Source organism: Brassica napus, chromosome C5 (genome assembly GCF_020379485.1).
Source record: "Brassica napus cultivar Da-Ae chromosome C5, Da-Ae, whole genome shotgun sequence".
Classification (NCBI taxonomy): Eukaryota; Viridiplantae; Streptophyta; class Magnoliopsida; order Brassicales; family Brassicaceae; genus Brassica; species Brassica napus.
In genome coordinates, this window is record NC_063448.1 from 46,700,832 (window position 1) to 46,728,656 (window position 27,825).

A 27,825-nucleotide genomic window follows, 5' to 3' on the forward strand; every position below is an offset into this window, starting at 1 on the left:
AAATTAAAAATATTTTTTAAATAATTATTTATTGTTTTGAACAAAAATGCCATATAGGATTTTTAAGGGACATATAAGCGACCGTTAACCGCCAGATCATATTCCGTTTTCATTGACTAACGGAAAATTCGTCAATGTATGTAAAAACTGGATTTCGTCATTTCGTGTATGAAATTTGAATTAATTGAGTGTTTGTGTATGAATTCGCACAGCTCATACGTTTATGTACTGATCGGGACAGTTGGACTATGTTAATGTAGGAATACCAATATAATAGGGACTAGTTTGGGGCAAAACCAAAGAAACATTGGGTTTTGATCCCCAAAATTTTTGAAAAAAAATTACACAGATATAGGCTTATAAAAATAGTTTTTAGGTTCCCAAATTTGTAGAATTTTTTTTTTTGTTAAAATCTTTAATATTTCGCTTATGACCCCCTAAATCTCAGGGCCGGGCCTGCAACGTAAACCATTTTTTGAGTCATTCTGAACTTTTTAGATAGATGATAAATTCCCTAAAGTGATTTGTCATGTAAGTTTTGTAAACACATGAACCAGTGATACTGATACTATGTAACACCATTTTTCTGTTCTTGAATCCCCTATATATTAAGGAGAAGTACTTTTAAAAATTTCTTTAAAGGTTTATTGGCAATGTGTCTGACGTGGCTTTATGAGAAGCTTTTATTTAAGAAATTGCATACGTGTCGCTTGGAGAACGTTTGTCTCAAACACTATGAATTTAAGGCAAACATTACGTTAATCCTTAAAAATCTTTCTCAAGACGATATTTTTTTTCTTGGCTTTCTTTTCGACATAACAACCAAAGTTCTCTTCTCGACGTTATCACCTTCACCTTCCTCATCTAAATATAATCATAGAGACGAGAGGTGTTTGTGCTCGAAGAGTACGTGAGACAAGATATACACAGGCTAAGACAAGAAATCGAGGTTCGTGATAGAGTTTCTAGTACTCACTGAGGTTCTTTTTATTCTAAGACAATAATTCGAGGTTCGTGATAGGCTAAGACAAAATATACTCACGAGCTTCTATTTATTCTAAGTGGCTTGAACCATAATTTTTCCAGTACTGACGAGCTTCTTTTTATTCTAAGTGGCCATAATGTTTCGAGTTATCACAACTCGGTTCTGTTGCAAAAGAGTGCAGAAGATAATACACAATGTAAGACAAGAAATCGAGGTTAGATGCACTTATTCTATGCTAGCGCATCACCTGGTGTGTGTGTGAGTCTCATTGGATTTGACCGTACTTGTATGTTTGCTTTCAGATATTGCGGAAGCCACGTCATGGGAAGATAATTGAAATACTTGATTCCACGGTTGAGAATGAACGAGAGTTCTGTGTTGTCACTGAGTTTGCCCAAGTTTGTTTGGTAGTAGTTTCCAAAAGAACTGCTTTATGAGGCCTATACTTGCACCTATATGATGGAACTCTTTGTTTGCATGGTGAATTGTTTGAATTTCTTGAAGATGACAAGCAACTTCCGGCAGAGCAATTTCAAACTATTGCTAAGCTGCTGTTAACACGTTTTTACCACATGCTTCTTATTACCACATGCACATTGCTGTGGTAATTGCTCTTCCGGAAGTCGCTTGCACAAGGCCAACCCACTTTACTCTGACTTCGTCAATAACCCGTTTCTGTTTCATTTTTCACTTCGGCTTATAGTACGTATATATTTTATTTTTAACGTTATCACCTTCGCCTTCATCATGCTAAAAATAACTATAGAGACGATAGGTGTTGCTGTTCGAAGAGTACTTGAGTTTCATGTAGCTAAAACCACGAATATAACTTCCGAAATCTATTAAATATATATTTTTTTTTTGGATTATGGTTGTGTTCGTTTTTTAAAGAAATTTAATTAATAAATGTTTATTTATTTGAAATTGATTTATTAAAAATATCAATTTTGATCGTCCTTAATCTAACAGTAACCATGTTTTATAGAAACTTGGTTATAATGCTTGGCCCCCAAGTTTTCAATAAGCAATCCTGTCTAAAATTATGTCAAAACTCTATGTAGATAATCTTATATAATATATGGTAGGATATTTTATCTTACCATTACTAGGTTCTTCCTAATTTACAAAGCTGAAAGATGCTAACCTAATGTTAAGAGGATAGCAAATATATATTAACCGCCGCCTCTCTTACTCTCCATCCCAAAACAAAAAACGTAGAGTAGACTCCACATTAAGATGGCTGGAATTTTTGACAACGTTATCGACTTGAATCCTATGAAAACTACGTGGAAAATTAAGGTAAAGATCATTCGTCTATGGAGACAATACTTCGCAGGCGACATTGAGAGTATTGAGATGGTGTTACTTGATTCAAATGTAAGTTGTTTTTCTGATGGTGGTCTGAAATACGAATTATTGTTATTATCACTGTTCTAAAATACGTGTTATACGGCCGTACATGCGCTGACTATACGTTATACGTAACCTTGGCGTACCAAATTTTATAGTTCGGTTAAATTAGATGCTTTGACATGTTTTGGAAGCTTTAACTTGAGTTAAAAGACCAATTAAGACAATTACTTTACTTTAGGTTCGTGATCATATTTTGTAGGAATGTGTGTATAAAGTCTCTCCTTTTTTCACCCATCTTTTTACCATTGCAGAATATAAAAGTTTAGATGTTGTATTTGTATTTTATTGTCCAGAATATTTGTTTTATAATGAAATTCTTTGTTTCACATCCAGGTTCTACAAAAAAAAAGATCTTAGAATATATTTGAAATTTTACTCTTTATTTAAATTAGAAAACATTTAGAACTATACAAATTTATGATATATATTTTAGATTTATCACTATAATTACTAAATAATCTATTTTTCTTTATAAAATATTGACCGTATATACCCCGCATAAGCATCTGTATATACAATTAAGCACTATATGGTAGTTCACCGTCCGACCAGTGTATAATGTATTTTATAACACTGGTTATTATGCGTTTGATACTCAAATAGATAGGTATTTTATATTTATATGGTTTTACTTATATGTGCTGCAGGGTGATATGATTCATGCAACTGTTAATGATGATGTGGTTCCGATCTTTGAATCATTCCTCGAAGAAGGTGACTCGAAGATATTCATCAATTTTTCTCTTTCTCAATCATGTGGGTCCTATCGATTAACCAAGTATCCTTACAAAATTTGGCTCCAAGCCACCACTCGGGTTGGATTTTGTGACGATTTGCCATACAGATTGACTGGTTTCACCCCTGTCAATTTTCGTGAAATCTTAGATGGTAGTCTGAGCCCTGAATATTTGATCGGTGAGTGTAAATAAAATATATGTACAGAGCGTTGAACGTGGTCAAAAATATTATACTGGCTTTTTAATCTTATTTTGTAGATATTATTGGTCAGATTGTAGAGGTTACTCATGTTGAAATAGTGTCTCTCAGTGGGAAGGACACAGAAAAGATTTCATTAGAGTTAAAAAATGAAGAGTGAGTTATACGATTTGATATAGTTTTATTTTGTAAGGATCTACCATTATATATTTTATTTTCACATACTTACCACCATATCCTTTTAAATTTTGATCCTCAGAGATGTTAGGCTTCCATTGGTTGTATGGGGAAAGGTTGCACTAGATCTAAGCGAAGCAATTCAACTTCTTTCTGATCGAACTCTAATTTGTGTTATGAAGTTTGGCAAGATCAAAATATGGAAAGGTAAACGTCTTTATTTTCATGAGGTTACTTATTTTAAGTGATCTTTATAAATATGATATTCTTATACATGAAAAACATGTTCTTCTTACAAGATGAGCGAAGCGTATGCAATGCATACAATGTGTCCGATATCTCCCTTAATCCATCTATTCAAGAGGTAGAAACTTTTGCCAAATTGTAAGTTTGTATATTTTTGGAAAATCATCGAGTTGTATTTTAGTTCAGCCTTATATCAGTACTGATTTTACAAATTTCTTTATTTTTATATTTAGGTTACCAAAGGAAAATATATCTTTAGAAATTGTGCAGTCTAAACCATTTTCGATGGTATCAATGATGTCAGAGGAAGAAGACTACTTCGTTCAAACGCCACAAAAAACAATATCTGATATTTTGGAGACGAGAAAGGTTTAATTAATTTCAATAATTTCATCACCTAAGCATACATTAAGTTTTCTTATTTTTATAAATAGGAGGATTATTTTGATAGGTTGAGAGGTGTTTTGTAAGGTGCACCATAGCTGCGATTGATAATGATATGGGTTGGTACTATATTATTTGCAAAGTGTGTGGTACAAAACTAGATATGTTGCATAATAACGTTCACCCCGGAAGAACCTATGAACTGGATGTTCGTTGTATGCTCTATTGTACTAAGTGCAAGATGCTCAATCCTAAGCTGAAGCTAAGGTACTAATATACAACCCAGTTCATTTTTCTTGCATATCAACAATTGTATTTTTGTTATCTATATTTAATTGTATTTTTATTTATGCTAGGTACAAGTTGCATTTGGTAGTACTAGATAATACAGGCCACACGAAGTTGTTGGTGTTAGATAATATTGCGCTGCAATTGCTCCATCAACCTTGCTTTCATCCAACGACACATATCACAAGTGAAGTATGGCCTCTACTTCAATTTGTTTTGTAATGTTTGTTTTGTTTATATGTTCTCTGTAACCTTACGTACAACTACTTGATTGTCGTTTTTTGTAGATCCTGGAACCCAATGTTTTACGCACCGCTCTCAAGAATTTAGTTGGTAAAACATATTTGTTTAAGATCATTATAGATGAGGTTAATTATCAGTACGAGGACGACACATTCAAGGTGCAGAAGATTATCACCAGCCCATATATGATGAACGAGTTTGACGTGTCCTCTTATCCTAAGGTACATGTCTTTTGAATACCCGAGTCTTTATATAGTGTTTTTGGATATCTTAAAGACTTTTAACTTGAAATGATTAGGGAGGTTCAAACATGTTCTACCCAGATTTTTCTAATGGGCCTGAGGACCCAGAGGTAATATATTGATTGATCTCTACTAACTATGTTTGAATGTGCCGAAGTGTTTTATTTTAAATAACAATTCGTGTGGTTCAGGGTTCTATGCTGCTAGCTGGCGGTTCTTCGGTTGACTCTGAATCTAATGTGAAGACTCCTGCTAAACGTGAAGGATCCCCAATCGAAAGTATAGAGGCAGCCTTTTACCAGAGTACTGCTAACAAACATGGACCTTCTGATTCGATCAAGAAAGTGAAGACTGAAAAAAGTGGCTGAAGAGTTATAGGATGCTTGTCTACAAGGAAAAGAGGCTTTTTTTTGTTATTCTTATAAGTATTTTATTGGTGTTGGCTTTATATTATTTTGCTTATGTGTTTTGGTTTATCTATTTTATTTAGTCTGAAGCGTTTTATGTACTCTAAGGTTATTTGTTGTTAAATTAATATAAAGCCTCTTTTCATTTTTTTTGTCTTAACTGGTATATTTTGTACAAAATTATAGCTCTTTTATATACTAAATTATAAAGCCTTTTTTGAAATAACAAGATATATTATTGAAGCAATTAAAAGGTTACTTTTCAATTTTCGATATTATAATTTTATTATCCATTAATAAAGTATATCCTCAGAGAAGCACTTTAAAATTTACCTTATAGCCAAAGGATTGTTGCGCGAGTCTTTCACTGTAGTTTGGTCTGAAATAATAACCATTATTTCTGATAAGACTAGAGAGAAGAAGAGTTTACTTTGTACCAGATATGCCTTCCAAGCTGTTTTATATGCCTTGTGGAGAGAAATGAATAAGCTGAAGCATGGGAAGAAGATGATACCGTTACCAGTTTTTAAAAAGGTGATTGAGAAGAGGATCAGAAATAGAATCACTTTGGTGCAGAAAAAATGAGGGAGAGGGATGGAAGTGCTAATGCAAATTTAGTTTCAAACAAGAATGTAATTAGCTTATAGTCTTTTTTTTTTTGAGTTCTAGTATGTAAATTACTTTGCAAAAAAGTATGCACTAGTTGTAATAAGGCTTTTTTTGGTGAATAAATTTAACATTCATTCAAAAAAAAAAAAATTTACCTTAAAATTTTATTGGCGAGGAATGTGACGTGGTGATGTGGTTTCACGAGAAGCTTTTATTTAGTAAAACGATTAGGTGTCAGTGTCACGCAGAGAATGTTTCTCACCAAAAATGTAAATTTAATGCGTTCACACTAACATTTTTTTAAAAGAACTTCATACTATCTACACTTTTCTCGACAAACACTTTTACGTGATAAACCTTCATCTTCAAGTTCGATTAGTTGATTTCTCAATTCTCTCAATATAATCATAGCATCAATAAATCATCATTATTCCTCTATACGTTTCTGTTAAAAAAGGTAACCCATCTGATCTATCGCTATTAAGTCGACAGATCCGTAGAGATGACAAAGCGATGAAACTTTAGTACGATGCCAAGTGTTAATGGAGTAACCCTTTTCTCCATACTTGCCTTCATGCATTTAGCAGAGCACTTACGTTCTTGAGAACCGCCTCTCATTGCTGAAAGAGGACGTTGAAAATCTATTTCTAGATAAATGTGAGGTACTCGGTTTTGTTGCTGCTCGATGAGGTGATGTTTCGATGAGATTGAATCAATGTAAATCGTCTCGGCTTAGTGTATTAGTCTTCTCGAGCAAGCAATATAAGCATGCGGTGTCACCACCTTCGCCGCCATGAGAGCTCTGCATTAGACGACCTTGAAGATGAGAAGAAACTTCCAGGAACGAACCACCAGCAAGTCTCACGTGCTGGTCGCATCTGGAACAAACTTTACAATTTAGGACGAACATGTTTACGTGATGCCAACGAGATATGAGCAGAACACTTTAACATTGGTCAGCCAGTTTTTCGTAAACGTGAGACAACTTACACAGATGTTACACAAAATATCGCAACTCGGAACAGCCTGACCGTTTTGCATCATTAGTGTAGCAAAATGTATATGTGTATCATAATTTCACCTACATAATGATCACAATATTGGTGGTACATTGTTTAGTTTATAGAGTAGGAGCTAATCTTTTTCGAAGTTAATGATTTATCACGTAAACGTTAGGTTCCACGGTCTTTGTGTATCCACTATATATAGAAGTAGGACCTAATATTTTTCAAAGATATTGGTTTATCACGTAAATGTGTTCTGCTCATGTGTAAATGCAACGACTTAGAGTATTAGTCTTCTCGGGCAAGCAATATAAGCATGTGAGTGTCACCACCTTCGCCGCCATGAGAGCTCTGCATTAGACGACCTTGAAGATGAGAAGAAACTTCCAGGAACGAACCACCAGCAAGTCTCACGTGCTGGTTGCATCTGGAACAACCTTTACAATTTAGGACGAACACGTTTACGTGATGCCAACGAGATATGAGCAGAACACTGTAACATTGGTCAACCAGTTTTACGTAAACGTGAGGACACTTTATCACTTTAAAATGTTATTGTTTATGATCAGAACTGAATTGTTGAGTTTTATGGTCGCTTCAGACATCTAACAACAGTTGAAGGTTGTTCGGATATTTTATTTGATCCTTAGATTTCAGAAATCAAGTACTACAAATCAATGTGAGTTTATTATGATTTCAAAATATTATTATAGCAATAGTGAACATAATTAGTATTAATGTTAAAAAAAATTATTTACTTTCAGGATTCCATTCCGCGCATTTTGAGTCGACGTCAAGAGAGTTGAAGACTTTAATTTATTATGTTATGCAAGTTTTATGTTATTTTGAGTTTTTTTATTCTAAACTAATTATGTGTGTTTAGATGTTCGAATAGCCTTCAATTTTTTTTATTATGAAACTATGTTTTCTGAATTTAAAGGAGCTATACTTTTTTTTTTTATTTCACACGGTTATTATTTTGCTTATAATATGTTATTGATCTACCTTTTTCGATTTTATTTGTTAAACCCCTAAGTCCATAACTATTACAATGTGATAGACGAAATAATAAAAAAAATATTTTTCAAAGCTTCTTCTCAAACTTGCAATCACCATAAAGTAAATTTTAATATTAGTGGACCCATTATAAAAAGTCTATGACTTTGTCCCTGATAATAACCATACTTTTAGTTTTACCTCACTATCGTTTAAAATATACATTATGTTGTAGGTAATCATAATATATAATTTTAGCATTAATATAGACATTTTATTCTGCGCGAATTAACAACGCTGTCAATGACGACGTAAGAAATTAAAATAAGCCACAAATATAAGTCCAATAGAAAATATCTCTCTTTCATCTCATAGCACCCTTTAAATTAATACTTTATAAATTAATATACACTAAATGTTTTTATAAAATAATATAATTTTATAGTCCTAAATTAAGTTTTTAGTTTAATTAATATATCGCTAAATTAATATTTTTATAAATTAATAAAAAAATTATAGTTTAGGTGTAGTCTCAACTTTATTAATTTGTTGAGATCTCATATATGGACTCAGATACAACAACCGAATATACCATTTTTCCCTTACACGTAAATATTCAAAACAATCTCGTCCGTCCACTACGCACAGTACTTCACCGTCCGATTAATAAATCCCCCGAAAAGAAAAAACTATCCAATTACAAAAAGCCACGTACGTCGATAGATATTCCCGCGAAAATCAAACACTGAAAACCCCTCTCTCTCTCCCCCGAAACACATGGATAACAGAGATCTCGCCTCCGGCTCCTGCTCAGGTACTTTTTTCTCGTTGTTTCTATATTCATTTAGTGGATTCGACCCTAATTTCTAGGGTTTGTTCTGTTCCGATTGAGCTCCTTTCGATGTTTGTGAATCCACCCGAATCTATCAGTGTATTGCGTGTACTGATGACTGTATCCTTAAATCGTTTTAGAAATGAGGAAGAAGCTAAAACTGGACGATCATGAGGAGGAGGTGGATTATAGTCGTCCTTCGCCAGCAGATCCGGAGAAGGAAGCTTTTAACGCCCTAGCGAGGTTCTTCGTTCGCAGCGGGGTCAACCCTAATTTCCGCCCCACTGTTTCTATCCTCCAGAAAGAAGTTCTGGAGATACACCAAGAATGCAAAGAGAAAGCTAAGGACTTTCTCAAAAGTTTCCAAGGGAAGCTAACTCTCTCTTACGAATGGATTGTTCTTGGGCACGGGTGGACCAGAGATTCCGTTAAAGGCCCCGTCTTGCACGAGGGCTTCGTCTGCATCACTGCTCATGATTGGAAGGTCAGGAGATGGATCCTCGGGTACGCTAGCGAGGTGGACGTGGTGGCTCTGGATGATCAGGGGTTTGAGATTGAGGGGAAGGTCTCTACTCTTTTACTGCCTAACGAGGAAGGTTTTGATGAAGAGACGTTGGGTGGTTTCAAGAGAGGGTTAGAAGAGAGGGGAGATAGCTCGATTGTGCCGCCGGTTTTTCCTGTTTACTGCTGCGCTGATCTTTTCAGGTTGATGGTTCATCATGTGTTTAACGACTTTAGCGGGAAGCTGCTGGAGGATTTGCGTATGATTGTTGGATGGGGAAAGTGTTCGTCCGAGAACTGGAACCTGTGGGTTTCTAATCTTCAACGAGCTGTGGATATGAAGAACGAGGATGAGTTCTCGAAGGATGAGATTTACGATGACTATGACAAACCGTCTGATGAGGAATGGGTGAAGATCGAGACTTTTGCCAGACTCGTTGGCTGCATGTATAAAGTGGCGGTGGAGCTTTTCGAAGGAGGTTATTCGACGTCTAACGTCTACTTCTACCTTCTTGCTGAGCTGAAGGTGATGTTGGAGAAGGAGCTTGAGGGGGCTGATAGTGATTACTTTCGCTGCAATGCTAAGTGGATGTTGAAGAGGTTCGATAAGTACTGGGATCATATGTTTCTGGTTTTGGCTACTGCTTCTGTGTTGGATCCTCGGTTCAAGATGAAGTATCTTGAGTTTTACTGCTCTAAGAACAAAGTTTGTGATGAAGCTTCGAAAGCTGAAACTGTTTTGGACTATTTGCGCAGTCTGTATGCTCGCTATGCAGCTAGTGATATCTGTCAGAAACCAATATGCTCGGTTGCTAAAGTTGACTCCAAAGAAGAAGGTGAAAATGGTGATGGAGGAGGAGAAGAAGATCATGATGAAATACAAGATGGTGAAGAAGATTATGATGAAGAACAAGGAGAAGATGAAGAAGATTATGATGAAGAACTAGGAGAAGGAGAAGAAGATTGTGAGGATGATGAAGAAGAGGAATATGACGAGGAAGAAGATGGAGAAGAAAAGTATGATCCTGATTCATCAGAAGAAGCAGAAAGGGAAGCAAGGAAGACAAGAGAAAAGAAGACTGACGCCTGCAAGGATTTTGCCTTCTTCCAAGAATTTCTCAAGTTTGAAGGATCTGCAAGAGAGTTTGGTGAATCAGAGCTTGATTGTTACCTCAGAGAACCGGTAATGGAGTGGAACAAAGACTTCAAAGCATTGGACTGGTGGAGAGAAGAGGGTCACAAGTATCCAGTACTCTCTCGAGTATCTCGTGACATTCTCTCAATCCCAATCTCACGAGCCACGTCGTACTATGCTTATGGAATGGACAGAAGAGAGCCTCCTGCGTTCGTCGTCTCCTTGGAAGCCGAAGTTGCTAACGCCATGATGTGCAGCAAAAAATGGTTACGGCTTTGACAATAGTGTGTCAGAATTGGTAACAACATTATCTTCACGTCTCCGTCTCTAGTTTGAACTTTAGAGGGCTTTACGAATCTCATTATCTCTGTGTTTTCGTTTTAGTACTTCCATCTCCCGTTTCTATATCAGTACGATGTTCGTTTCTTAGAAGGTTGTCTTTGTTTAACTGAGGTGAAACCTTTTCAAAATGATTCTCCACTGAAAATATTCTAACGGGGTTTCTATAAAAAATTAATGTAAATTTCGAAATGGAAGAAAGTAACCAGAGTATTGAAAATTTTGAGATATTTTTAAAATTTCCATTTTACATGTCACACTGTGTAACTGATTAAAATCTAATTGATAAATTATAAATAATTCAATAATTAACCAAAAAAATTATATATAAATTATTTTTTGATGGATGAGATGCTCTATTTTTTGACAAATACAAGACAAACAGTTCTTAAAAGAGCAAATCTCCAAAATAGCAACTTTCTAAATTTATATTACAAAAATAGCGCTCAAAAATTAAAATGACCAAAATAGCACATTTCTAAGTTTATTCTTTGAAAATTTTAATTTTTTTATTTTTCAAAATTTGAAATCTTATCCCAAAACCTTATTTCTCAACTCTAAACCCTAAACCCTAAACTCTAAACCCTAAACCCTAAACCCTAAACTCTAAACCTAAACTCTAAACTTTAAACCCTAAACCCTAAACCCTAAACCCTAAACCCTAAATCCCACCCTTTAACTCTAAACCCTAAGTTTGTGATTTTTGATAAAATATTAAGTGCTATTTTTGTGATTTTTGACTTTGAGTGCTAGTTTGGGAACAAAAACTTGATGAAGATGATGATGATTTTGAGGAGGAGGAGGAGGAAGACGATGATGATGATGACATGGTTGAGGATGAGGCAGATGGTGGTCACAACCCTATCTCCAACTGGTTAGGAATCACTCCAGCTTCCATCAGGAAAGAAGTCCTCAAGATACACGAAGAACGCAAAGTCAAAGCCAAGAGCTTTCTCAAGGACTTTCAAGGGAAGCTAACCCTCTCTTACGAGTGGCTGCTTCTCAACAACCAAGGCTACTATAGAGGCCCCATCAAACACGAGGACTTCACCTGTTTGGCTGCTCATTTCATCGACGACAGCTGGAAGGTCAGGAAATGGATCCTCGGCTACACCATCGACGCCTCCATACCTTTGGATGATGTCTACATTCACCATTTCCGAACTGCTGTTCAGAGCTTCGAGATCGTGGGGAAGGTGTCGACTATCCTGCTCCCTAACCATGAGGATTTTGATGAGAATACGGTTGACGCTATCAGGAAATGTGCGGGAGAGGGAGGGGTTAGCCCGCCTGTTTTCGTGGTGTACTGCTGTGCTGATCTGTTCCGGTTGATGATTGATGGTTTGTGCAGCGGGTTTAGGTGGACTTTGTACGAGGAGCTTCGTATGTTGGTTGGGTGGGGGAGGTGTTCATCGCCCAACTGGATTTGAAGCTGTATCATTACCAGCGAGCTGTTGATATGCATAAGGAGGATGCTTTCTCTAAGGATGAGATTTACGATGATTATGATAAACCGTCTGATGAGGAGTGGGTGAAGATTGAGACGTTTTGTAAGCTCGGTGGTTGTGTTTAGAAAGTGGCTAAGGAGCTTTTTGAAGAAGGGTGGTCCACGTCTAATGTTTACTTTCACCTTCTTGCTGAGCTTAAGGTGATGTTGAAGAAGGAGGTTGATGGTGGTGGTGGTGGGAGTGATTACTTTCTCCGTAAGGGTAAGAAGCTGTTGAAGATTTTTGATAGGTACTGGAGTCGGATGTTTTTGGTTTTGGCTGCTGCTTGTGTGTTGGACCCGAGGTTTAAGATGAAGTTCGTCGAGTTTTACTGCTCGAAGAAGATTGAGGATGACGAGGGATCAAATGCTGAAGCTGTTTTAGACTATTTGCGCAGTCTGTTTGCTCGCTATGCAGCTAGTGATATCTTTAAGAAGCCAATATGTTCTGTTGATACATTTGACCATGAAGTGGATGAAGAAGATGAGGATGAAGATTATGGTGATGATGGAGAGGAAGCAGACAAGGAAGAGAAGTAGAAGCCTGATGCGTACAAGGACTTTGTTTTGTTTCAAGAATTTCTCAAGTTTGAAGGATCTTCAAGAGAGTCTGGTGAATCAGAGCTTGATGCCTACCTCCAAGAGCCGATCATGGAGTGGAACAAAGACTTCAAAGCGTTGAAGTGGTGGAAAGAGAAGAGCCAAACTTATCCAGTACTCTCCCGTGTAGCTCGTGACATTCTCTCTATACCGATCTCACGTGCCACGTCTTACGATGCTTATGTTACGGACAAAAGAGAGCCTCCTGAGAATGTTCTGTCCATGGATGCCAAAGCTGCTAACGCAGTGATGTGCGGCAGAAGCTGGTTACCACTTATAAGATAGTGTGACCAAAATGGTAACACCTTTTTTTCTCCATCTCTATTAAGAACTCAAAGATGCTTTTGTATCCTTCATGAAACTTAACAACTTTGCTTCTTTTTTGGTTTTGGTACTTTGGTTTCCTATTTCTATATATCAGTAGCATGTTCTTTTTGAAGAGTTGTTTACACAATCGTATTATGCAGTCTACAAAAAAAAAATAACATGAAACTTAGGAAATAGAATAAAAAACTATCTTTTGTTAAATTAAATTTGAATATCATAATTTATTTGGAAAATCGAAGAAGACTAGGCGTAGTAAAATAATAAACGTGCTTACATACGTCTCTCTTTGCTTATATAGCTGGGATAATCGTCACTAATTCGTCTTTTTCTACTTTGAAAATTACATGAAAGGGTCTTACTTATCATATGGTTGATATAAACAAAAGTGTACAAATCTATAGCCGTATGAACATGCGATGAGAATTTCAACACGCCACATTTTATTCAACGAGGGATTAAATGACCTATAATTTTGTCTACTAAATTGACCGGAACTAGTATCCAAGCAGCGTCACCCTTTGAAGTTTGGAGTTCGACTTTCCTTTTTAAAAAATTCGTTTTAGTTTGCTAATTTATCTACAGATTTTTAATAAGTAAAGAATTAGTTAGCTTTGATTTAAATAAAATAATTAATAATGTTAGCAACAAATATCATTTTACGCCTCTTTGCAATTCTTTTCAAATTTATTCGGTCATCAGGTGAGGTTAAGAGCCATACGGTGGCGGTGGATTGGAAAAGAGGCCAAGTGGTTCAAAAGGTTGCACTCATGTTTCCCACGTGTAACTCACCACTGGCCAAAGTACAATATTATTAATTAAAATCTTTTTGTCTTAATTGGGTATTCAACCACCAGTTTAACAGATTAGTGTGGTGGACACAAGAGAATCATACATTTCAAAACACCTATTTATAGATATTTACACGAATAAGATATTTTTACCAAAAAGTACAAAAAATACCTAAATAAATTTTCACAAAAAATTATCTTAAAACAGAATATAATATTTATATATTAGTGATATATATTCTCAACATATTCATGTAAAACTTCTTTTTATTTCTTTAATACTTCCCCAAAAAAAAAAAAAAATCAAAATGCGTACAAGCAGAGCTTCTTCAGTCACCAAAAAATGGCTGCTTTTCTCACAGCTTTGTCTTCTGAAGGATCTCGTAATCAGATGCGTACGTCAGTTCATCAGAAGAGCTAAAGCGATGCTTCTGAGTCAAAACGTCGTCGTCGAAGCTGCTGAGATCAGTGTCGTCGTCGACGTTAAGTCATCTCAACAAGATCTCAATAGCTTTCAGATTGCTCAAGTTCGAATCCGTGACTCTGTTTGTATCGAGATTCCCGTTCCCGAAGAAACGCCCTTGTTAGGATCGGTACGTGTGCGTGTTGGGTTTAACGCAATTTCTCTGCTTTTGATTGTTTTGGATTCAATTTTGGATCAAGACTTGACTTTTATGGTTGGAATCCAATTCGTGTTTAGTTAAGAAAGAGTTGTGGTTTGATAAAGTCGTCGCCTTTATTTGCTGTTCTGTTGTGTGAATCCTCTGTTTTTTTCTTTCTTATCTGTCAATTTTTGAAACAGGTGAAGACTTGTTCTGTAGCTGAAGAGGATGTTACTGAGTTTGTCCCCAAGATAAGTTCTGGGAGTTATGCGGATAAAGGCTCGAGGGAGTACATGGAAGATGAACACATATGCATAGACGATCTTTCATCTCATCTCGCCTCTTCCTTCTTCAGATTCCCTGTTCCCGTTGCTTTCTACGGTGTGTTTGATGGCCATGGTGGATCTGAAGCTTCTCAGTATATTAAAGAGAATGCGACAAGATTGTTCTTTGAAGACGATGTGTTTAGAGAGTCTCACTTTGTTCTGAACAACTTTTTCTTGCAAGAAGTTGAGAGATCTCACCGGGAAGCTTATAGGTTAGCTGATCTCGCCATGGAAGATGAAAGCATTGTTAGTGGTTCGTGCGGAACAACCGCATTGACAGCTCTTGTGATCGGACGGCACTTGATGGTTGCTAACGTAGGTGATTGCCGTGCGGTGCTATGCAGGAAAGGGAAAGCTGTTGATATGTCGTTTGATCATAAGTCTACGTTTGAGGCGGAGCGGAGACGGGTGGAGGAGTTAGGAGGGTACTTTGAAGAGGAGTATATATACGGTGAACTCGCGGTTACAAGAGCACTTGGAGACTGGTCACTGAAGAGGTACTCTTCCTTGGGAGGTTCTTTGTCGCCTCTGATCTCAGACCCGGAGATTAAGCAGATGGTTTTGACGGAGGAAGATGAGTTTTTGATAATGGGATGTGACGGTGTTTGGGACGTGATGACAAGTCAGTATGCTGTTACGTTTGCCAGGCAAGGGCTGAGGAGACATGGGGACCCGAGGAGATGTGCGATGGAACTTGGAAGGGAAGCGTTCAGGCTTGACTCGGCGGATAATGTTACAGTGTTGGTCATCTGCTTCACGTCTTCGTCCACAACCCCTCAGAGGAGAAAAATACAGTTTTGTGTTTCTGATGAAGCCAGAGCCAAATTACAGACGATGCTGCAAGGCTAACGGGTTTGTTTGTGTGCGGTCTTGAGGGGGACAAAGTGTATATAAACATAGAAAGCAGAGAGATAAAACCCTCCTTAAGTCAAAGATTGTTTGATGACATTTAACATCTCTCTCTGATATTGGATGAAATAAAAAATGAAGCAGACAAAAAGGAGAAGATGAAGTGACTTACTTAGTTACTTGTGTTTTGCTGTTTTAAATGTGCATAAGTGTTGTAGCCGTTTTTGATCTGTGTTTGATTGGCTATTTTCTCCAGTAGAGAGGATTAGTGAACACTTATGTACATAATAAACTGATTTAAGAATAAAGGGAAATCCCAGGTTATATAAAGTTTTATCTCTCTTTTTTTGTTTCATTTCTTACAGATTTCATTAAAAATATTGTATACTCTTTCTTCTCTTTCTTTCTCTAATCTTCATCTTCGTTTCATTATTTCATATCATGTTATATTCAGTTTGTATATAGTCATGAAATTGTAAAATTGTAAACCATGAAGTATCATCATACATAGCTTGTACATATCTTAGGATGATCATCTATCAGTTAACAATTTATCATAGTGGTTAAAACACTTTAACTGAGTTTGGATTCTCCTAGTAATATGATCTGTGTCATAATTCTTCGGACATTAACCGGTTAATAACATAAATATCTAAACCCACTTGAATGATAATTGAACCGGTCGGTAACTAAACCGGAAACCGGATTCTAAAGGAACAAAGGGGAGGTTGGTTACCTTGCTAGTGACTAGTGAGTGCTTTCCGTCTTTATTCGACTCTTGAAAGAACCAAAGTCTCCTTCGAAAAACAACAAACAAACAAACAACGATGGCGATGGCGATGGCGAACTTGGCTAGGAGAAAGGCTTACCTTCTCACAAGAAACATCTCCACTGCCCCTCTCAGATCCTCCTTCTCCCTCTCCCGCGGCTTCGCTTCGTCCGGATCCGACGAAAACGACGTCGTCATCATCGGCGGGGGTCCTGGAGGTTACGTGGCGGCGATTAAGGCCGCACAGCTCGGTCTCAAAACGACCTGCATCGAAAAACGCGGCGCTCTCGGTGGTACTTGTCTCAACGTCGGATGTATTCCTTCAAAGGTGATTCATTTCAATCGTATTATTCAAATTTGTTCATTGAGATTCGATCCGTGAAGGAGATTAAATTGGTTTTCTTGGAGGTTTAAGAGTCTCTGCTTGTGTGATGAAACGCATTCACTAAATCAGATCTCTTTGTTCCTTGTTAATAGTACTCTGTTTTTTTTTTTCTGTTCTTGTATGATTGTGTTAGGCTTAGGCTCTTCCACACTCTGTATTAGCTTTGATGGACCTATCTATTAGCTTCTATTGAATGAACATTCTCATAAAGCTTCGATTTTTCTGTTCCTTTTAAAATGTATATTTTGGCCCTTCTTCACTCCTCTCAATGCTCTTCGATTATGATTATGTTAGGCTTAGGATCTTCCACACTCTGTTGTATTCACTCTAAATTAGATCGCTTTGTTCCTTGTTAATAACACTTTGTTTTTGTTCTTGTTTGATTGTGTTAGGCTCTCTTCCATACTCTGTTTTAGCTTTGATAGACATATCTTACCTTGTCTATTTAGCTTCTGTTAAATGAAATATTCTAATAAAGCTTCCACTTTTCTTGAATATATTTAACCTCTTCTTCAATCTTCACACATGTACCATGAAGCAAAATCACTTCTTTTTTTTCCTAATCATGGTGTTAATAGCACTCTGTTTTTCTTTGATGTATGACTTGTGTTAGGTTCTTCCACACTCTGTTTTAGCTTTGATGAACCTATCTTACGTTTTGGATTAAATTCTCATAAAGCTTCCTCTTTTCTTGTATATTTTAGGCTCTTCTTCACTCTTCCCACATGTACCACGAAGCAAAGCACGTTTTTGCTAACCATGGCGTTAAGGTCTCTTCCGTTGAAGTCGATCTCCCTGCTATGCTAGCTCAGAAAGACACAGCCGTCAAGAATCTCACCCGCGGTATCGAAGGCCTCTTCAAGAAGAACAAGGTGAACTACGTTAAAGGCTATGGCAAGTTCCTCTCCCCGTCTGAAGTCTCTGTGGAGACAACCGATGGAGAAACCACCGTTGTGAAAGGGAAGCATATCATCGTCGCAACTGGCTCGGATGTCAAGTCTTTGCCCGGCATCACCATCGATGAAAAGAAGATTGTCTCATCGACAGGAGCACTGTCTCTGACCGAGATACCGAAGAAACTGATCGTCATTGGCGCTGGCTACATCGGTCTCGAGATGGGTTCTGTCTGGGGAAGGCTCGGATCTGAGGTCACAGTTGTTGAGTTTGCGTCAGATATTGTGCCCTCGATGGATGGTGAAATCCGCAAGCAGTTTCAACGTTCGCTAGAGAAGCAGAAGATGAAGTTCATGCTCAAGACTAAAGTCGTTGGCGTGGATTCATCAGGAGATGGCGTCAAGCTCATAGTGGAGCCTGCAGAAGGTGGAGACCAGACCACTCTCGAAGCTGATGTTGTCCTCGTGTCAGCAGGAAGATCTCCCTTCACATCTGGACTTGATCTTGACAAAATCGGAGTCGAAACTGACAAAATCGGGAGGATCCTCGTGAACGAGAGGTTCTCAACCAACGTTTCAGGCGTTTATGCTATTGGAGATGTGATTCCAGGACCAATGCTGGCTCACAAAGCCGAAGAAGACGGTGTGGCTTGTGTTGAGTTTATAGCAGGCAAACACGGACACGTGGATTACGACAAGGTCCCTGGCGTTGTCTACACATACCCCGAAGTTGCATCTGTGGGTAAAACCGAGGAGCAGCTGAAGAAAGACGGTGTGAGCTACCGAGTTGGGAAGTTCCCGTTCATGGCTAATAGCAGAGCCAAGGCTATCGATACAGCAGAGGGATTGGTCAAGATTTTGGCTGATAAAGAGACGGACAAGATCTTGGGAGTTCACATTATGTCGCCAAACGCGGGAGAGTTGATCCACGAGGCGGTTCTGGCGATTAACTACGATGCGTCTAGTGAAGACATTGCTAGAGTCTGTCACGCTCATCCCACCATGAGTGAGGCTATCAAGGAAGCTGCTATGGCTACCTACGACAAGCCTATTCACATGTAGAAGAAGGCCGCAGGTAAACCAAGGTTTAGTTTTGGTTCTGTTTAGGCCAATCTTGAACCGGAATTGTTTTGGTTATATTTGGTTTTATATTTTCTGTTTAAGCCTTGATTTTTTTACTCTCTCTTTGATATGGGATGAGCTCAAAGAATATAACTTTACCACTCCTTTGTAATAATTTGAAATGCTCAAGTAACCATTATGGTTCATCGGGTTTGATCCTTGGTTTGCTTGACCCATTTTTAATTGAGTAAACCAAATTCAGTGTGATTTCATTGTTGGTTTTCCTAATATCGGTTCTACTTCCAGATTTAATCATTTGGTTCGGTGGTTCGGAAATACGCCTACTTTGGCAGCAATCCCGAACCTAGCGAGTTACCAAAAAATCGGGACCAAGCGGAGTTTACGCGCGGACTAGTTTAATTATTATTTTATATTATTATAATACTAGGATAAGATCCGCGCAACGTGAGTTTAAAAAAAAAGTAATACGGTTATGAGAAAAAGAAAAATGATATGTTGGTAGGTTTGTTGTATCTATTAAAATATATTGTTTAAATAATATTTTATAAATTGGGAGGAGGGGTGGGGGGCGAAATTAATTGTAATTGGGATCGTGGAGCTTCATTGAAATTCCAAATTCATTCGCAGATTTTGTTGAATATGTGAAGTCATAGAAATAAAACTTTGTTCCAATTTTTTTACTAAATGATCTTCTTATCTGATTTATATATGATTTAAAAAAAACTAAAAGATGACTTATCAGAATTTGGAATTTTTAAAAAATGTTTTTACATCATTAAATAGAAATTGTTAATGTAATAAACATAAATACATAATAGATTAGTAAAAAAAATTATTTTTGTTGATTCTGGGCCAAATCATAAGGCAAGATATTTCATTAGGCCAATTTTGTAATATGATATTTTTGAGGCCCAATGTTATAATCCACTTACACTTTCCATATACATAATTAACCAATTTTTTTTTTCTTTTCTTCGAAATATTCCCTATCCTTCGTCTCCATTTCGTCGCTTCGGAAGAAACGACGCTCAAATATTCTTCGAACCTGCATACAAAATGAATTCACCTACCACAGATCTTCAGTGAAATGAATCGAAGGTTGTATGTACTCTACCGAGTTATGTATTAGCTCCGTCAATCAAAAGCTATAAGGTTAGTCTCATTGTGTTGTCCCCAAAGATCTGGAATATCCGTTCTTAATTTATCGAAGTTTGAGTCATTTGTGAAATTATTTTTTGCATCAGATCCCTGGGAATGTACAAATAAATCAGATCAAACTCTTACGGTGTCTGTTAATGGAGACGATATATTTGTTCTGAAATACGAGAAGATGCGGCAAAAGAGCACATGGAGCTTTAGTCATTCAGCTAACTTCTCATTGCCTCAATAGGTTTGCAAATACATAACAAACACTCAAAAACAGAAATTTCAATTGACATAATTTTCTTTTCTTTCAACCTCAGAACATGTGTCTTTTCCCTGGATCAGCTCCATATAACACCTTCAGATCATGTACAAATCCTCACTTCTTTAATGTCGATAAGGTATGTTCTATACAGAATATGCGGGTTTGAATCAGATCAAACGCACAATCCAAAGCGAAATGGAAAGAGTAGGATTTAATTTCCTCCAAATCTAAGATGAAAAGGGTCATCTTTAAAACAAATGTGTTATGTTATCCTGTAATCTACAAACATTTCATCGGTTATTATTGTTAATAAACTCCGTAACTGTGTTTTTCAACTGGATTAGACAAACAAAAGGTCTCGGATTAAACAGCAAAACATAAATAAAGTGTACTTGCCGATATAAGTATTATAATTTGGTAGTCAGTATATGTAATCTTAAAAGCTTATGTAATGGATAATAGTTATATTGCAGAGAGATTGACAATCAAGAGAAAGATTGTAGATTGAAAGCTCAGCCGTTGTCTACTAATCAGGTTAGAATGAACGATCTTTTCTCTGTTGTTTTGTCTATTTCAAACCAAAGAGTCTATATAAAATACCTTGCAATGAACTTCCCAACTTCAATCATCGGAGGATTCAACCCAATTTCACTGACATTGTAGGCATTGCTCACACTTCTTTCTTCTGTTAGAAATTTCAACATGTCAGTTAGGGTATCACTTAAAACATAGGTATATAATTATGAAGGAATGTATCTTACCCTTCTACACTTTGATTTTTGTAAAGCGTAAAACCAAGACAGTTGAATGTTCATCGCGAACTTGCATAGCCTCGTTAACATCAGAGGCGAATTTACCCCAAAGCACCATTGGAAGTCTTTCATCACTAACATACCAAAAATTTAGATTATTTATTTAGTTATATGTAAAATATGTTATGCGATAGATTAAAGTAATGTATAAGTATAAGTAAAACCAAAACTTACTCAGAATTTCGCAACTCTAAGGAGATCTTCTCTGTCTCCTTCCCATTCACATTAATATGCTCAATGTGACTTATTTCAACAATCTGGCCGATAACATCTGAAGAAAATTCAACTTATACAAACAGTTTTCAAAATTCAAAATGTTACCAATACGTACCAACCAAGTAATCGGGGTTTTAGAGTTCCATCGAGCACTTCTGTGTACTTCACTGGTTCGAAACCTGCTAAACCCTCAGGCAATTTCTCACACGATCGAACACGGGTCGTGGACAGGAAGCTAATCATGTAAGGATGGTTTGTAGTTCTGTAGGAACCAAATGAATGAGTCACTGAAAAATTAATCAGCATCAACGACTCTCCTTGGATTAAGAAAGGAGAGAATTGAGCAACCAATTCTTTTTTCACTGTGGCATGAATTTTACCACCCTGTAAAATTATAAAAACAAAAAGCGTGTCAGACTTAACAGTATTCAAAAATGACAAACTATAAGTATTCAAAGTAAAAAGTACAAAACACGACACCTTAAGATCGCATAGAACCATCTCAATGGTTTCACCTCCGGCGGCTGAATACTGTTTCCACAACCGAATCATTTTCACCTTGATCTTCTACATGGTTTTGAAAGGCTTGACATCGACAACAGCATTGATAGACATTATTTCTAGCACAGACTTTTTTTTTGCTGATTTGCTTGTTTGTAAGATGATGGAATTGAATTGGTGCTAGGAATCATTTATATATGAATATTTTTAGGTTAACTTCGACGAATAAATTCACATTAATTGATACTCAATCGACATATTGTATTTTCCAAATCTAACGCAAAATTAATTTCAATGTAAGACTTGGTGCCAAAGTTTCCGTGTTTTAAATACAAAATTTACATTTCTTTTAGATTCAGGCTTGGTTATGAAGGCAAAATAATTCGCATAATATTTTCTACCTCTTATACGGATGGTTGTACTTTTGACTTGTCATATCAACAGCAAATCCTTAATGTATCTTCCTTCTCTAACTTCACATTAATTCCGATCGAAGCCTTGGAGCAATAGTATTTATGTATTTACTCGAAAATTCCCTGTTTAACATCTACAATGCTTATCAAGGCACATTTAATTCTTACAATATTTTATACCTCAACTTCGGCCGCTGGTTCTTTGAATACAAATAATTTCGAAAACTATTTCATTAGATTAACACGAACAGTTTTCCATTCAGGTTAGGTTTAATTATAGATGGATGTCACAGAAAACCAACTTATTCAGAACAAAACCATGTCCACAGTCGCTTTGATTTCTCATATTGACATTAACATTAACTGTATTTGGAAGCCAAATTAAGAATGCGTACTCTAAAATACACATTAAGATGTTTGGTCCAATGTGATGACATTCAGTGTTCGTTTGTATAGTAGTACCAACGTTTTACACGTTTGACATCAAGCTCCGTATTTATTTTCAATTGACACTGCTGATATTACAGGCCCGCAAAACTTAGACACCATAAGAATAAAACTGAATATATTTTTGATTGGGAATTGCATACTGAAAGAACATCACAAAAATAAAACAAACCAGAACTTAATAAATACTACTAAAGCCTACAGTAGTCGGTCATTCCTCATATTTAGGGTGCCATGTTCTTGATTTTGGATCCCAAACAAAATGACTTATAGAACAACAATCTGGATCTGTAGCAGTTTCTGATCGAAGATGTAATTTGTTATTCTTCATCCATTCCAAGAACTTGAATTTCTCTTGATTAGCAAGGACATTGACATAATTCTCTTCTCTCATATCAATACTGTTATATTGATTCCACTTGTTCACTACGGGGTTTATACAGGCATCGATTATTTTGGATCCCTGCAACATATATCAAACGGTTAAGATGATATGAAAATATATAAGAAATATACTACAAAATATAAACGCATAAAAGTCACTAACATTAACTACTACGAATTCCATAGGTTTTGGATTTCAAGAATCCAAACCTTATGCCATGTGCCAAAATAATTTCGAAAAGAAAATGAGAGATTCGTTAAAAATAATTGATGAAGCTTTGAAACGGATACGGAAACTACCCTAACAATAATAAAAATGTAAAACCTTTGCATGAGATGCCCATTTGTTTTTGGATGACTTCATAGAATAGGCGTTAAGAAACAGTTAAGGGATTTAAGAAACATGGATTGGCACTTTTTTTTACACACGGTTCATATAAATATCACATCATGCCTTGGACACAAAGTGTCATAGTATTTTTAATACAATATATACATATTGAACATAAACTGAATTGCTAAGCAAGGAAAATATATTCGTTTTTTAATAAACTCATACAAATACGACCAATGCTTCATACACGAACCTTTTAATAATCAATCATAATTATATATTGCCTTAACTGGATGTATTAGTCTTTGTATTAATGTTAATGAGAACTTTAATATTATAAACCGCTCTGATTATATCATCGATTTGGCCCCGGTACAAAGTTAAAATGTTTTGACCTGCGACCATGCCAGCACAATGAAAACACTTTAAATTTGACATATTGACATCAACATCTTTCTATCAAACACGCATCACGTATATAGATACATAGACTAATATGAATTGTGTTCAACAAATTAAAAAGAAAGACTACTAATAACTTTATGTTTTTCTATATATTTTTATTTTACATAATGAATAATCAATTAAGCGGTTAAATTAGTTGAAGCAGAACCCAAGAACACAACAGACACACATCAATGGAGAACAGAGATGAGGAGAGAGTTGAGAAGCATAACATTTGCAACACATATATCTACGACCAAAGCTCCATCGAAAACGACTTCAAGTTAACCGGCGTCGTTGGAGCTATTATATTTAACGTTATGATATTCACCAGGATATATATGACTGTCCACATTTACCAGGATATATATGACTGTCCATATCAATTCGAACTTATATTTTCCTAGGACGCTTGATTTTACACTATGCTCCACTGAAACTCCTTAATAAAGCGCCACGTCAGATTTTTTAAGTTGTATAAAACTGCCACATAGGAATGGGGTTTTTTTTAATTCTTACAAAATTCAGGTTATAATTTTTTAAAATCTTCTCAATTAATATATAGGGGATTTAAATTAAATATGAAATATAAATATATTAGAATTTAATAGTTTTCTGTATGTTATTATTGAAATTCATTTATTGGTTTTAAAAAAGTTAATTGTTAGCAATATAATTGAAACACAAATTAATCTAGACTAGTTTTTGAAATTTTATTATCTATATCTATTATTATAAAAAAGTATTTTGCTTTCTCCTCATTGCGCCACGTAGGATTCCACTTAGGAAATTCAAGCTCTGACATCGCAACACGTGTCTCTTTATTAAAATGTTGCGTTTCATTTTTACTATACTTAGAATTTTGTGGGCTTCATTTGTTGGGCTTCATGTTATACTCAATCGCTTGAGCTTGATCAGTGTAAACCTTATCGTCTTCATCATCTTCGGACCGAATGTTAGGGTTCACCATTCTCTCCGATCTCCGACAAGGACGATGCTCACATTTGCTCATCCACAACAACAATGAAGTTTCCAGAAATTGAGTTGCTAAAATGGGCGTGTAAGATCTCTCTGTCGGTCTTTAATCATGTCGTTTAATCTTCCGTCATAATAATTCGAAACGTTTCGAGTTACAGATACATCCTCTTTATCGCATTCTTAACTCCAACGACTCACAAGAACACGATCTACCATTCAATGCAACTCTATCTTCTCTAAGGCGGTGTAACTACACATATAAAAAGGTTAGCCTTCTTCACTTAAAAAACATTCTATCAATCCGTGAAAACAACAATGCAAACTTATTTCCTTCAAATGGATAACTCCCCATTCCTTCTTTTTGATCTGAAGTCGGGTCTCTGTTCTTCCACCGTTTCTCAAATTCTGGGAATGTCGATGTTATATGTGCTTTGGATGTTTCCAGAAACCACATATTGTCTGAAACCTATGACGTAACTTATCTTCCACTTCCCTGCAATTAAGTAATTGTTATTAATGGTGTCATTGAATCAAAGCAGTCCAGTATTCATCTTCCATGCCTTCGTTACCCATTTCATTCACTATATATATATGAACCTGAATTAAGACCTCCTCATAACTCAGTGTTTATTTATGTGAGATGTTTTAGATTTGATTTTGTTGGTTGATTTTGTTTCAGTTTGTTCTTTTATTGATTATCAAAATTTTAATTTGAATTTTTTTTTTCGTGGGAGATGGATTCTGATTTTGTTTGTTGATATTATTTCAGTTTATTCGTGGATTGATTATCAACATCAAGGAGCTTTCTCCTGCTGCTTCGGATATGGACATGGTTTTAGACAGTATACAAAGCTCAAATGAAGGTGAATCCCAGGGGATACTATCAGTAAGTGATCCAAAACTTTCACAAACAAGAAAAGAAGGCTTGCCATTTGCACCTGAAGCACAAGAGCTTGCGGATACTGGGTCATGCCCTGTGATATTACTGTTACATGAAAACGTAATAGCTGATTGCATCTTCAGAGGAGACTGATGGTAGCTTTTCATGTTATTTAGATCTTACTTTGGCTTCTGCTCCATTACCAGACAAGCCAGCTTCACAGATGGCTAAGACAATAGTACAATGTCAATAAAGCGAGATGGAGAGCGACGAGGAGCGACTGAGCAGGCGGTGTAGAGTAACGGAGCAAGCGGCGTTGAGCTGATGGAGCAAGTGACGGAGAGAGTGAGCAAAGTTTCTGTGAATGGAGGGATGAAAGTTGAGGTGGAGGAGTCTGACATGACTCTATAGGCTGTTGCTCAGTTTTGATGGCATCGAACCAGAAGTGAAAGCTATAGTACAACAATAACGCAAAGGTTAGTGTTTCTTCTCCTGCATTCTTCATCTGTATGTACAACAATAGCACAAAGGATGTCAACAGCAGTGGTGAACGATATACAATCGGTACACTACCAACTAAACTGTCTAAACTGAATAAAGTAAACGATACATTACACATCTCTTTTACAGTTTTTTTCTTCTACACACAATTCTTTCAACACAGTTTGATATGATTTTGGATATGGTTTGTTCTACAAAATATAATTTATGTTAGGATATAGTTTGTAACAGATGTTGAATCTGCAGATTTGAATAAGATACTCTTGGATCTTGCGTCAAGGAAGTGTTGTTGTTTACCTCGATGCATCATTCGTTAAGGTTTGTCACATTAACAGTCACGTGCAAATCTTTCTTTTGGTTAATTTATAAGAATCTGCACTTTTCTTATAAGATGATTTTTTTTTTCTGTATAAGCAGCTGTTGGTTTTAAAACACCACCACCACAAAAAGCAGAAGAATTTTTTTTGGTTGAAGAACTGGCAAATTATGTTTGTTTGTAATTATTTTCTTTTGAATTATTTTTTCTCTTTTTTCCTGTTTTATTATGTTTTTACCTTTTAATTGTATCATCGACTGAAAGAAATATGAAAATACATTAATAAAATATTTTAATTTATTTATTTACAGAGAAAACTTTAATATTAATTATTATAAACAATAATTTAAATTTAAATTAATAATATAAATGATTCAATTATTAAGCCCACTTTTAAAATTAATTTAATTAAAATTTGACTTTATATATTATAAATGATATAAGTAACTAAAACACATTGTTTTAACTGATTATAATAATAATATAATTTTTAAAAACATATATAAATAGTAACATCAATTTTTGTAATTTATATACATTAACATCATTTATGATAATTTATGTTAATTTAGTATTTTTACATCAGTTTTTAATATAATGATGTGAATTGTAAAATTAAATAATGAAAAATATCATACATTGTTTATAATTAATGCAAAATTTTAAAATAAATGGTGTTAAACAACTATTGTTTTGTAATGCGTAAACTAATCTTCTCACTATGAAGAAGAAAGAATAAAAAGACTCACTGATTATAACAGGGCAATGCTCTCAAATATACTTTTTTTAAGTTTTGTCATAAAAAGTGCCCCTAAAAATAAAATGAAAAAATAATTTTATTAAATATGCAAAAAACTTTATACCTAGATATATAAATACAAATAAATAAATAAATAATTTTTTTTTTTTGGAATTATATATTTCAAATTCGAGCTTTTTTATATTAAATATTTTTCTAAATTTTCTTTTAGTTGTTTTATTTTTTTTAAAAAATTTCTTTTTGAAATTCAAAAATGCTTTTCGAAACTATTTTTAAAATTTTAACTCTAAATTCAATTTTTTTTTAAAAAAATTAAACCAAACTAATAAAAGTTTAAACTCCACCATTTGCTTCTAAACTCTAAATCTAGGTTAGTCAATCCATATTTTATAGCTATCATAAAGTTTTTATGTTATAACAATGATAAAAAAAGTATTGATTATATGTCTGTTCTTCTGTAGTAAGAAAAAACGTCATAGACAATTGTAATTTCTTTCTATTAATCACATGAATACAACACTACAAAAACAAAGTAATTAAAATGTGACGTATAAGCCTAAGAGTTTTAAAATATAATTATTACTAC

At 35.6% G+C, this 27,825-nt stretch overlaps 4 protein-coding genes, 1 long non-coding RNA gene and 1 pseudogene across 5 annotated transcripts; all 6 read left to right on the forward strand.

Annotated features, from left to right (window-relative positions):
• Nucleotides 1-2,221: 2,221 nt before the first annotated feature.
• On the forward strand, nt 2,222-5,282 carry LOC111206881 (replication protein A 70 kDa DNA-binding subunit B-like). The gene is made up of 11 exons (XM_048757552.1): nt 2,222-2,362; nt 3,046-3,313; nt 3,394-3,490; nt 3,594-3,718; nt 3,811-3,895; nt 3,991-4,126; nt 4,209-4,408; nt 4,498-4,621; nt 4,717-4,893; nt 4,971-5,024; nt 5,106-5,282. The coding sequence occupies exons 1-11, from the start codon at nt 2,222-2,224 to the stop codon at nt 5,280-5,282; spliced, it is 1,584 nt and encodes a 527-aa protein (XP_048613509.1).
• Nucleotides 5,283-7,732: 2,450 nt separating this feature from the next.
• Nucleotides 7,733-10,868, forward strand: LOC106417134 (zinc finger BED domain-containing protein RICESLEEPER 2). Its single transcript, XM_013857988.3, has 2 exons — nt 7,733-8,744; nt 8,903-10,868. Exons 1-2 carry the CDS (start codon nt 8,708-8,710, stop codon nt 10,675-10,677), a joined length of 1,812 nt encoding a protein of 603 aa, XP_013713442.1. The 5' UTR covers nt 7,733-8,707; the 3' UTR covers nt 10,678-10,868.
• A 60-nt stretch (nt 10,869-10,928) lies between these two features.
• Nucleotides 10,929-13,964, forward strand: LOC111206880 (annotated as a pseudogene).
• A 236-nt stretch (nt 13,965-14,200) lies between these two features.
• Nucleotides 14,201-16,045, forward strand: LOC111207312 (probable protein phosphatase 2C 43). The gene is made up of 2 exons (XM_022705296.2): nt 14,201-14,531; nt 14,741-16,045. The coding sequence occupies exons 1-2, from the start codon at nt 14,247-14,249 to the stop codon at nt 15,713-15,715; spliced, it is 1,260 nt and encodes a 419-aa protein (XP_022561017.1). The 5' UTR covers nt 14,201-14,246; the 3' UTR covers nt 15,716-16,045.
• A 410-nt stretch (nt 16,046-16,455) lies between these two features.
• On the forward strand, nt 16,456-19,091 carry LOC106418392 (dihydrolipoyl dehydrogenase 2, mitochondrial). The gene is made up of 2 exons (XM_048758472.1): nt 16,456-16,812; nt 17,574-19,091. Exons 1-2 carry the CDS (start codon nt 16,543-16,545, stop codon nt 18,822-18,824), a joined length of 1,521 nt encoding a protein of 506 aa, XP_048614429.1. The 5' UTR covers nt 16,456-16,542; the 3' UTR covers nt 18,825-19,091.
• A 5,465-nt stretch (nt 19,092-24,556) lies between these two features.
• Nucleotides 24,557-27,343, forward strand: LOC125587634. Its single transcript, XR_007323887.1, has 3 exons — nt 24,557-24,864; nt 24,941-25,048; nt 25,552-27,343. It is a non-coding gene; the product is annotated as an uncharacterized LOC125587634 (long non-coding RNA).
• The last annotated feature ends 482 nt before the right edge of the window (nt 27,344-27,825 follow it).

Coding starts and splice junctions, on each gene's coding strand:
- LOC111206881 (XM_048757552.1), top strand. CDS start 2,222: ATGGCTGGAATTTTTGACAACGTTATCGACTTGAATCCTATGAAAACT. Junction 4,127..4,208: donor ATATTTTGGAGACGAGAAAG/GTTTAATTAATT, acceptor TTATTTTGATAG/GTTGAGAGGTGTTTTGTAAG. Junction 4,894..4,970: donor ACGTGTCCTCTTATCCTAAG/GTACATGTCTTT, acceptor TGAAATGATTAG/GGAGGTTCAAACATGTTCTA.
- LOC106418392 (XM_048758472.1), top strand. CDS start 16,543: ATGGCGATGGCGATGGCGAACTTGGCTAGGAGAAAGGCTTACCTTCTC. Junction 16,813..17,573: donor TCGGATGTATTCCTTCAAAG/GTGATTCATTTC, acceptor TGTATATTTTAG/GCTCTTCTTCACTCTTCCCA.
- LOC106417134 (XM_013857988.3), top strand. CDS start 8,708: ATGGATAACAGAGATCTCGCCTCCGGCTCCTGCTCAG. Junction 8,745..8,902: donor CGCCTCCGGCTCCTGCTCAG/GTACTTTTTTCT, acceptor AAATCGTTTTAG/AAATGAGGAAGAAGCTAAAA.
- LOC111207312 (XM_022705296.2), top strand. CDS start 14,247: ATGCGTACAAGCAGAGCTTCTTCAGTCACCAAAAAATGGCTGCTTTTC. Junction 14,532..14,740: donor AAACGCCCTTGTTAGGATCG/GTACGTGTGCGT, acceptor TTTTTGAAACAG/GTGAAGACTTGTTCTGTAGC.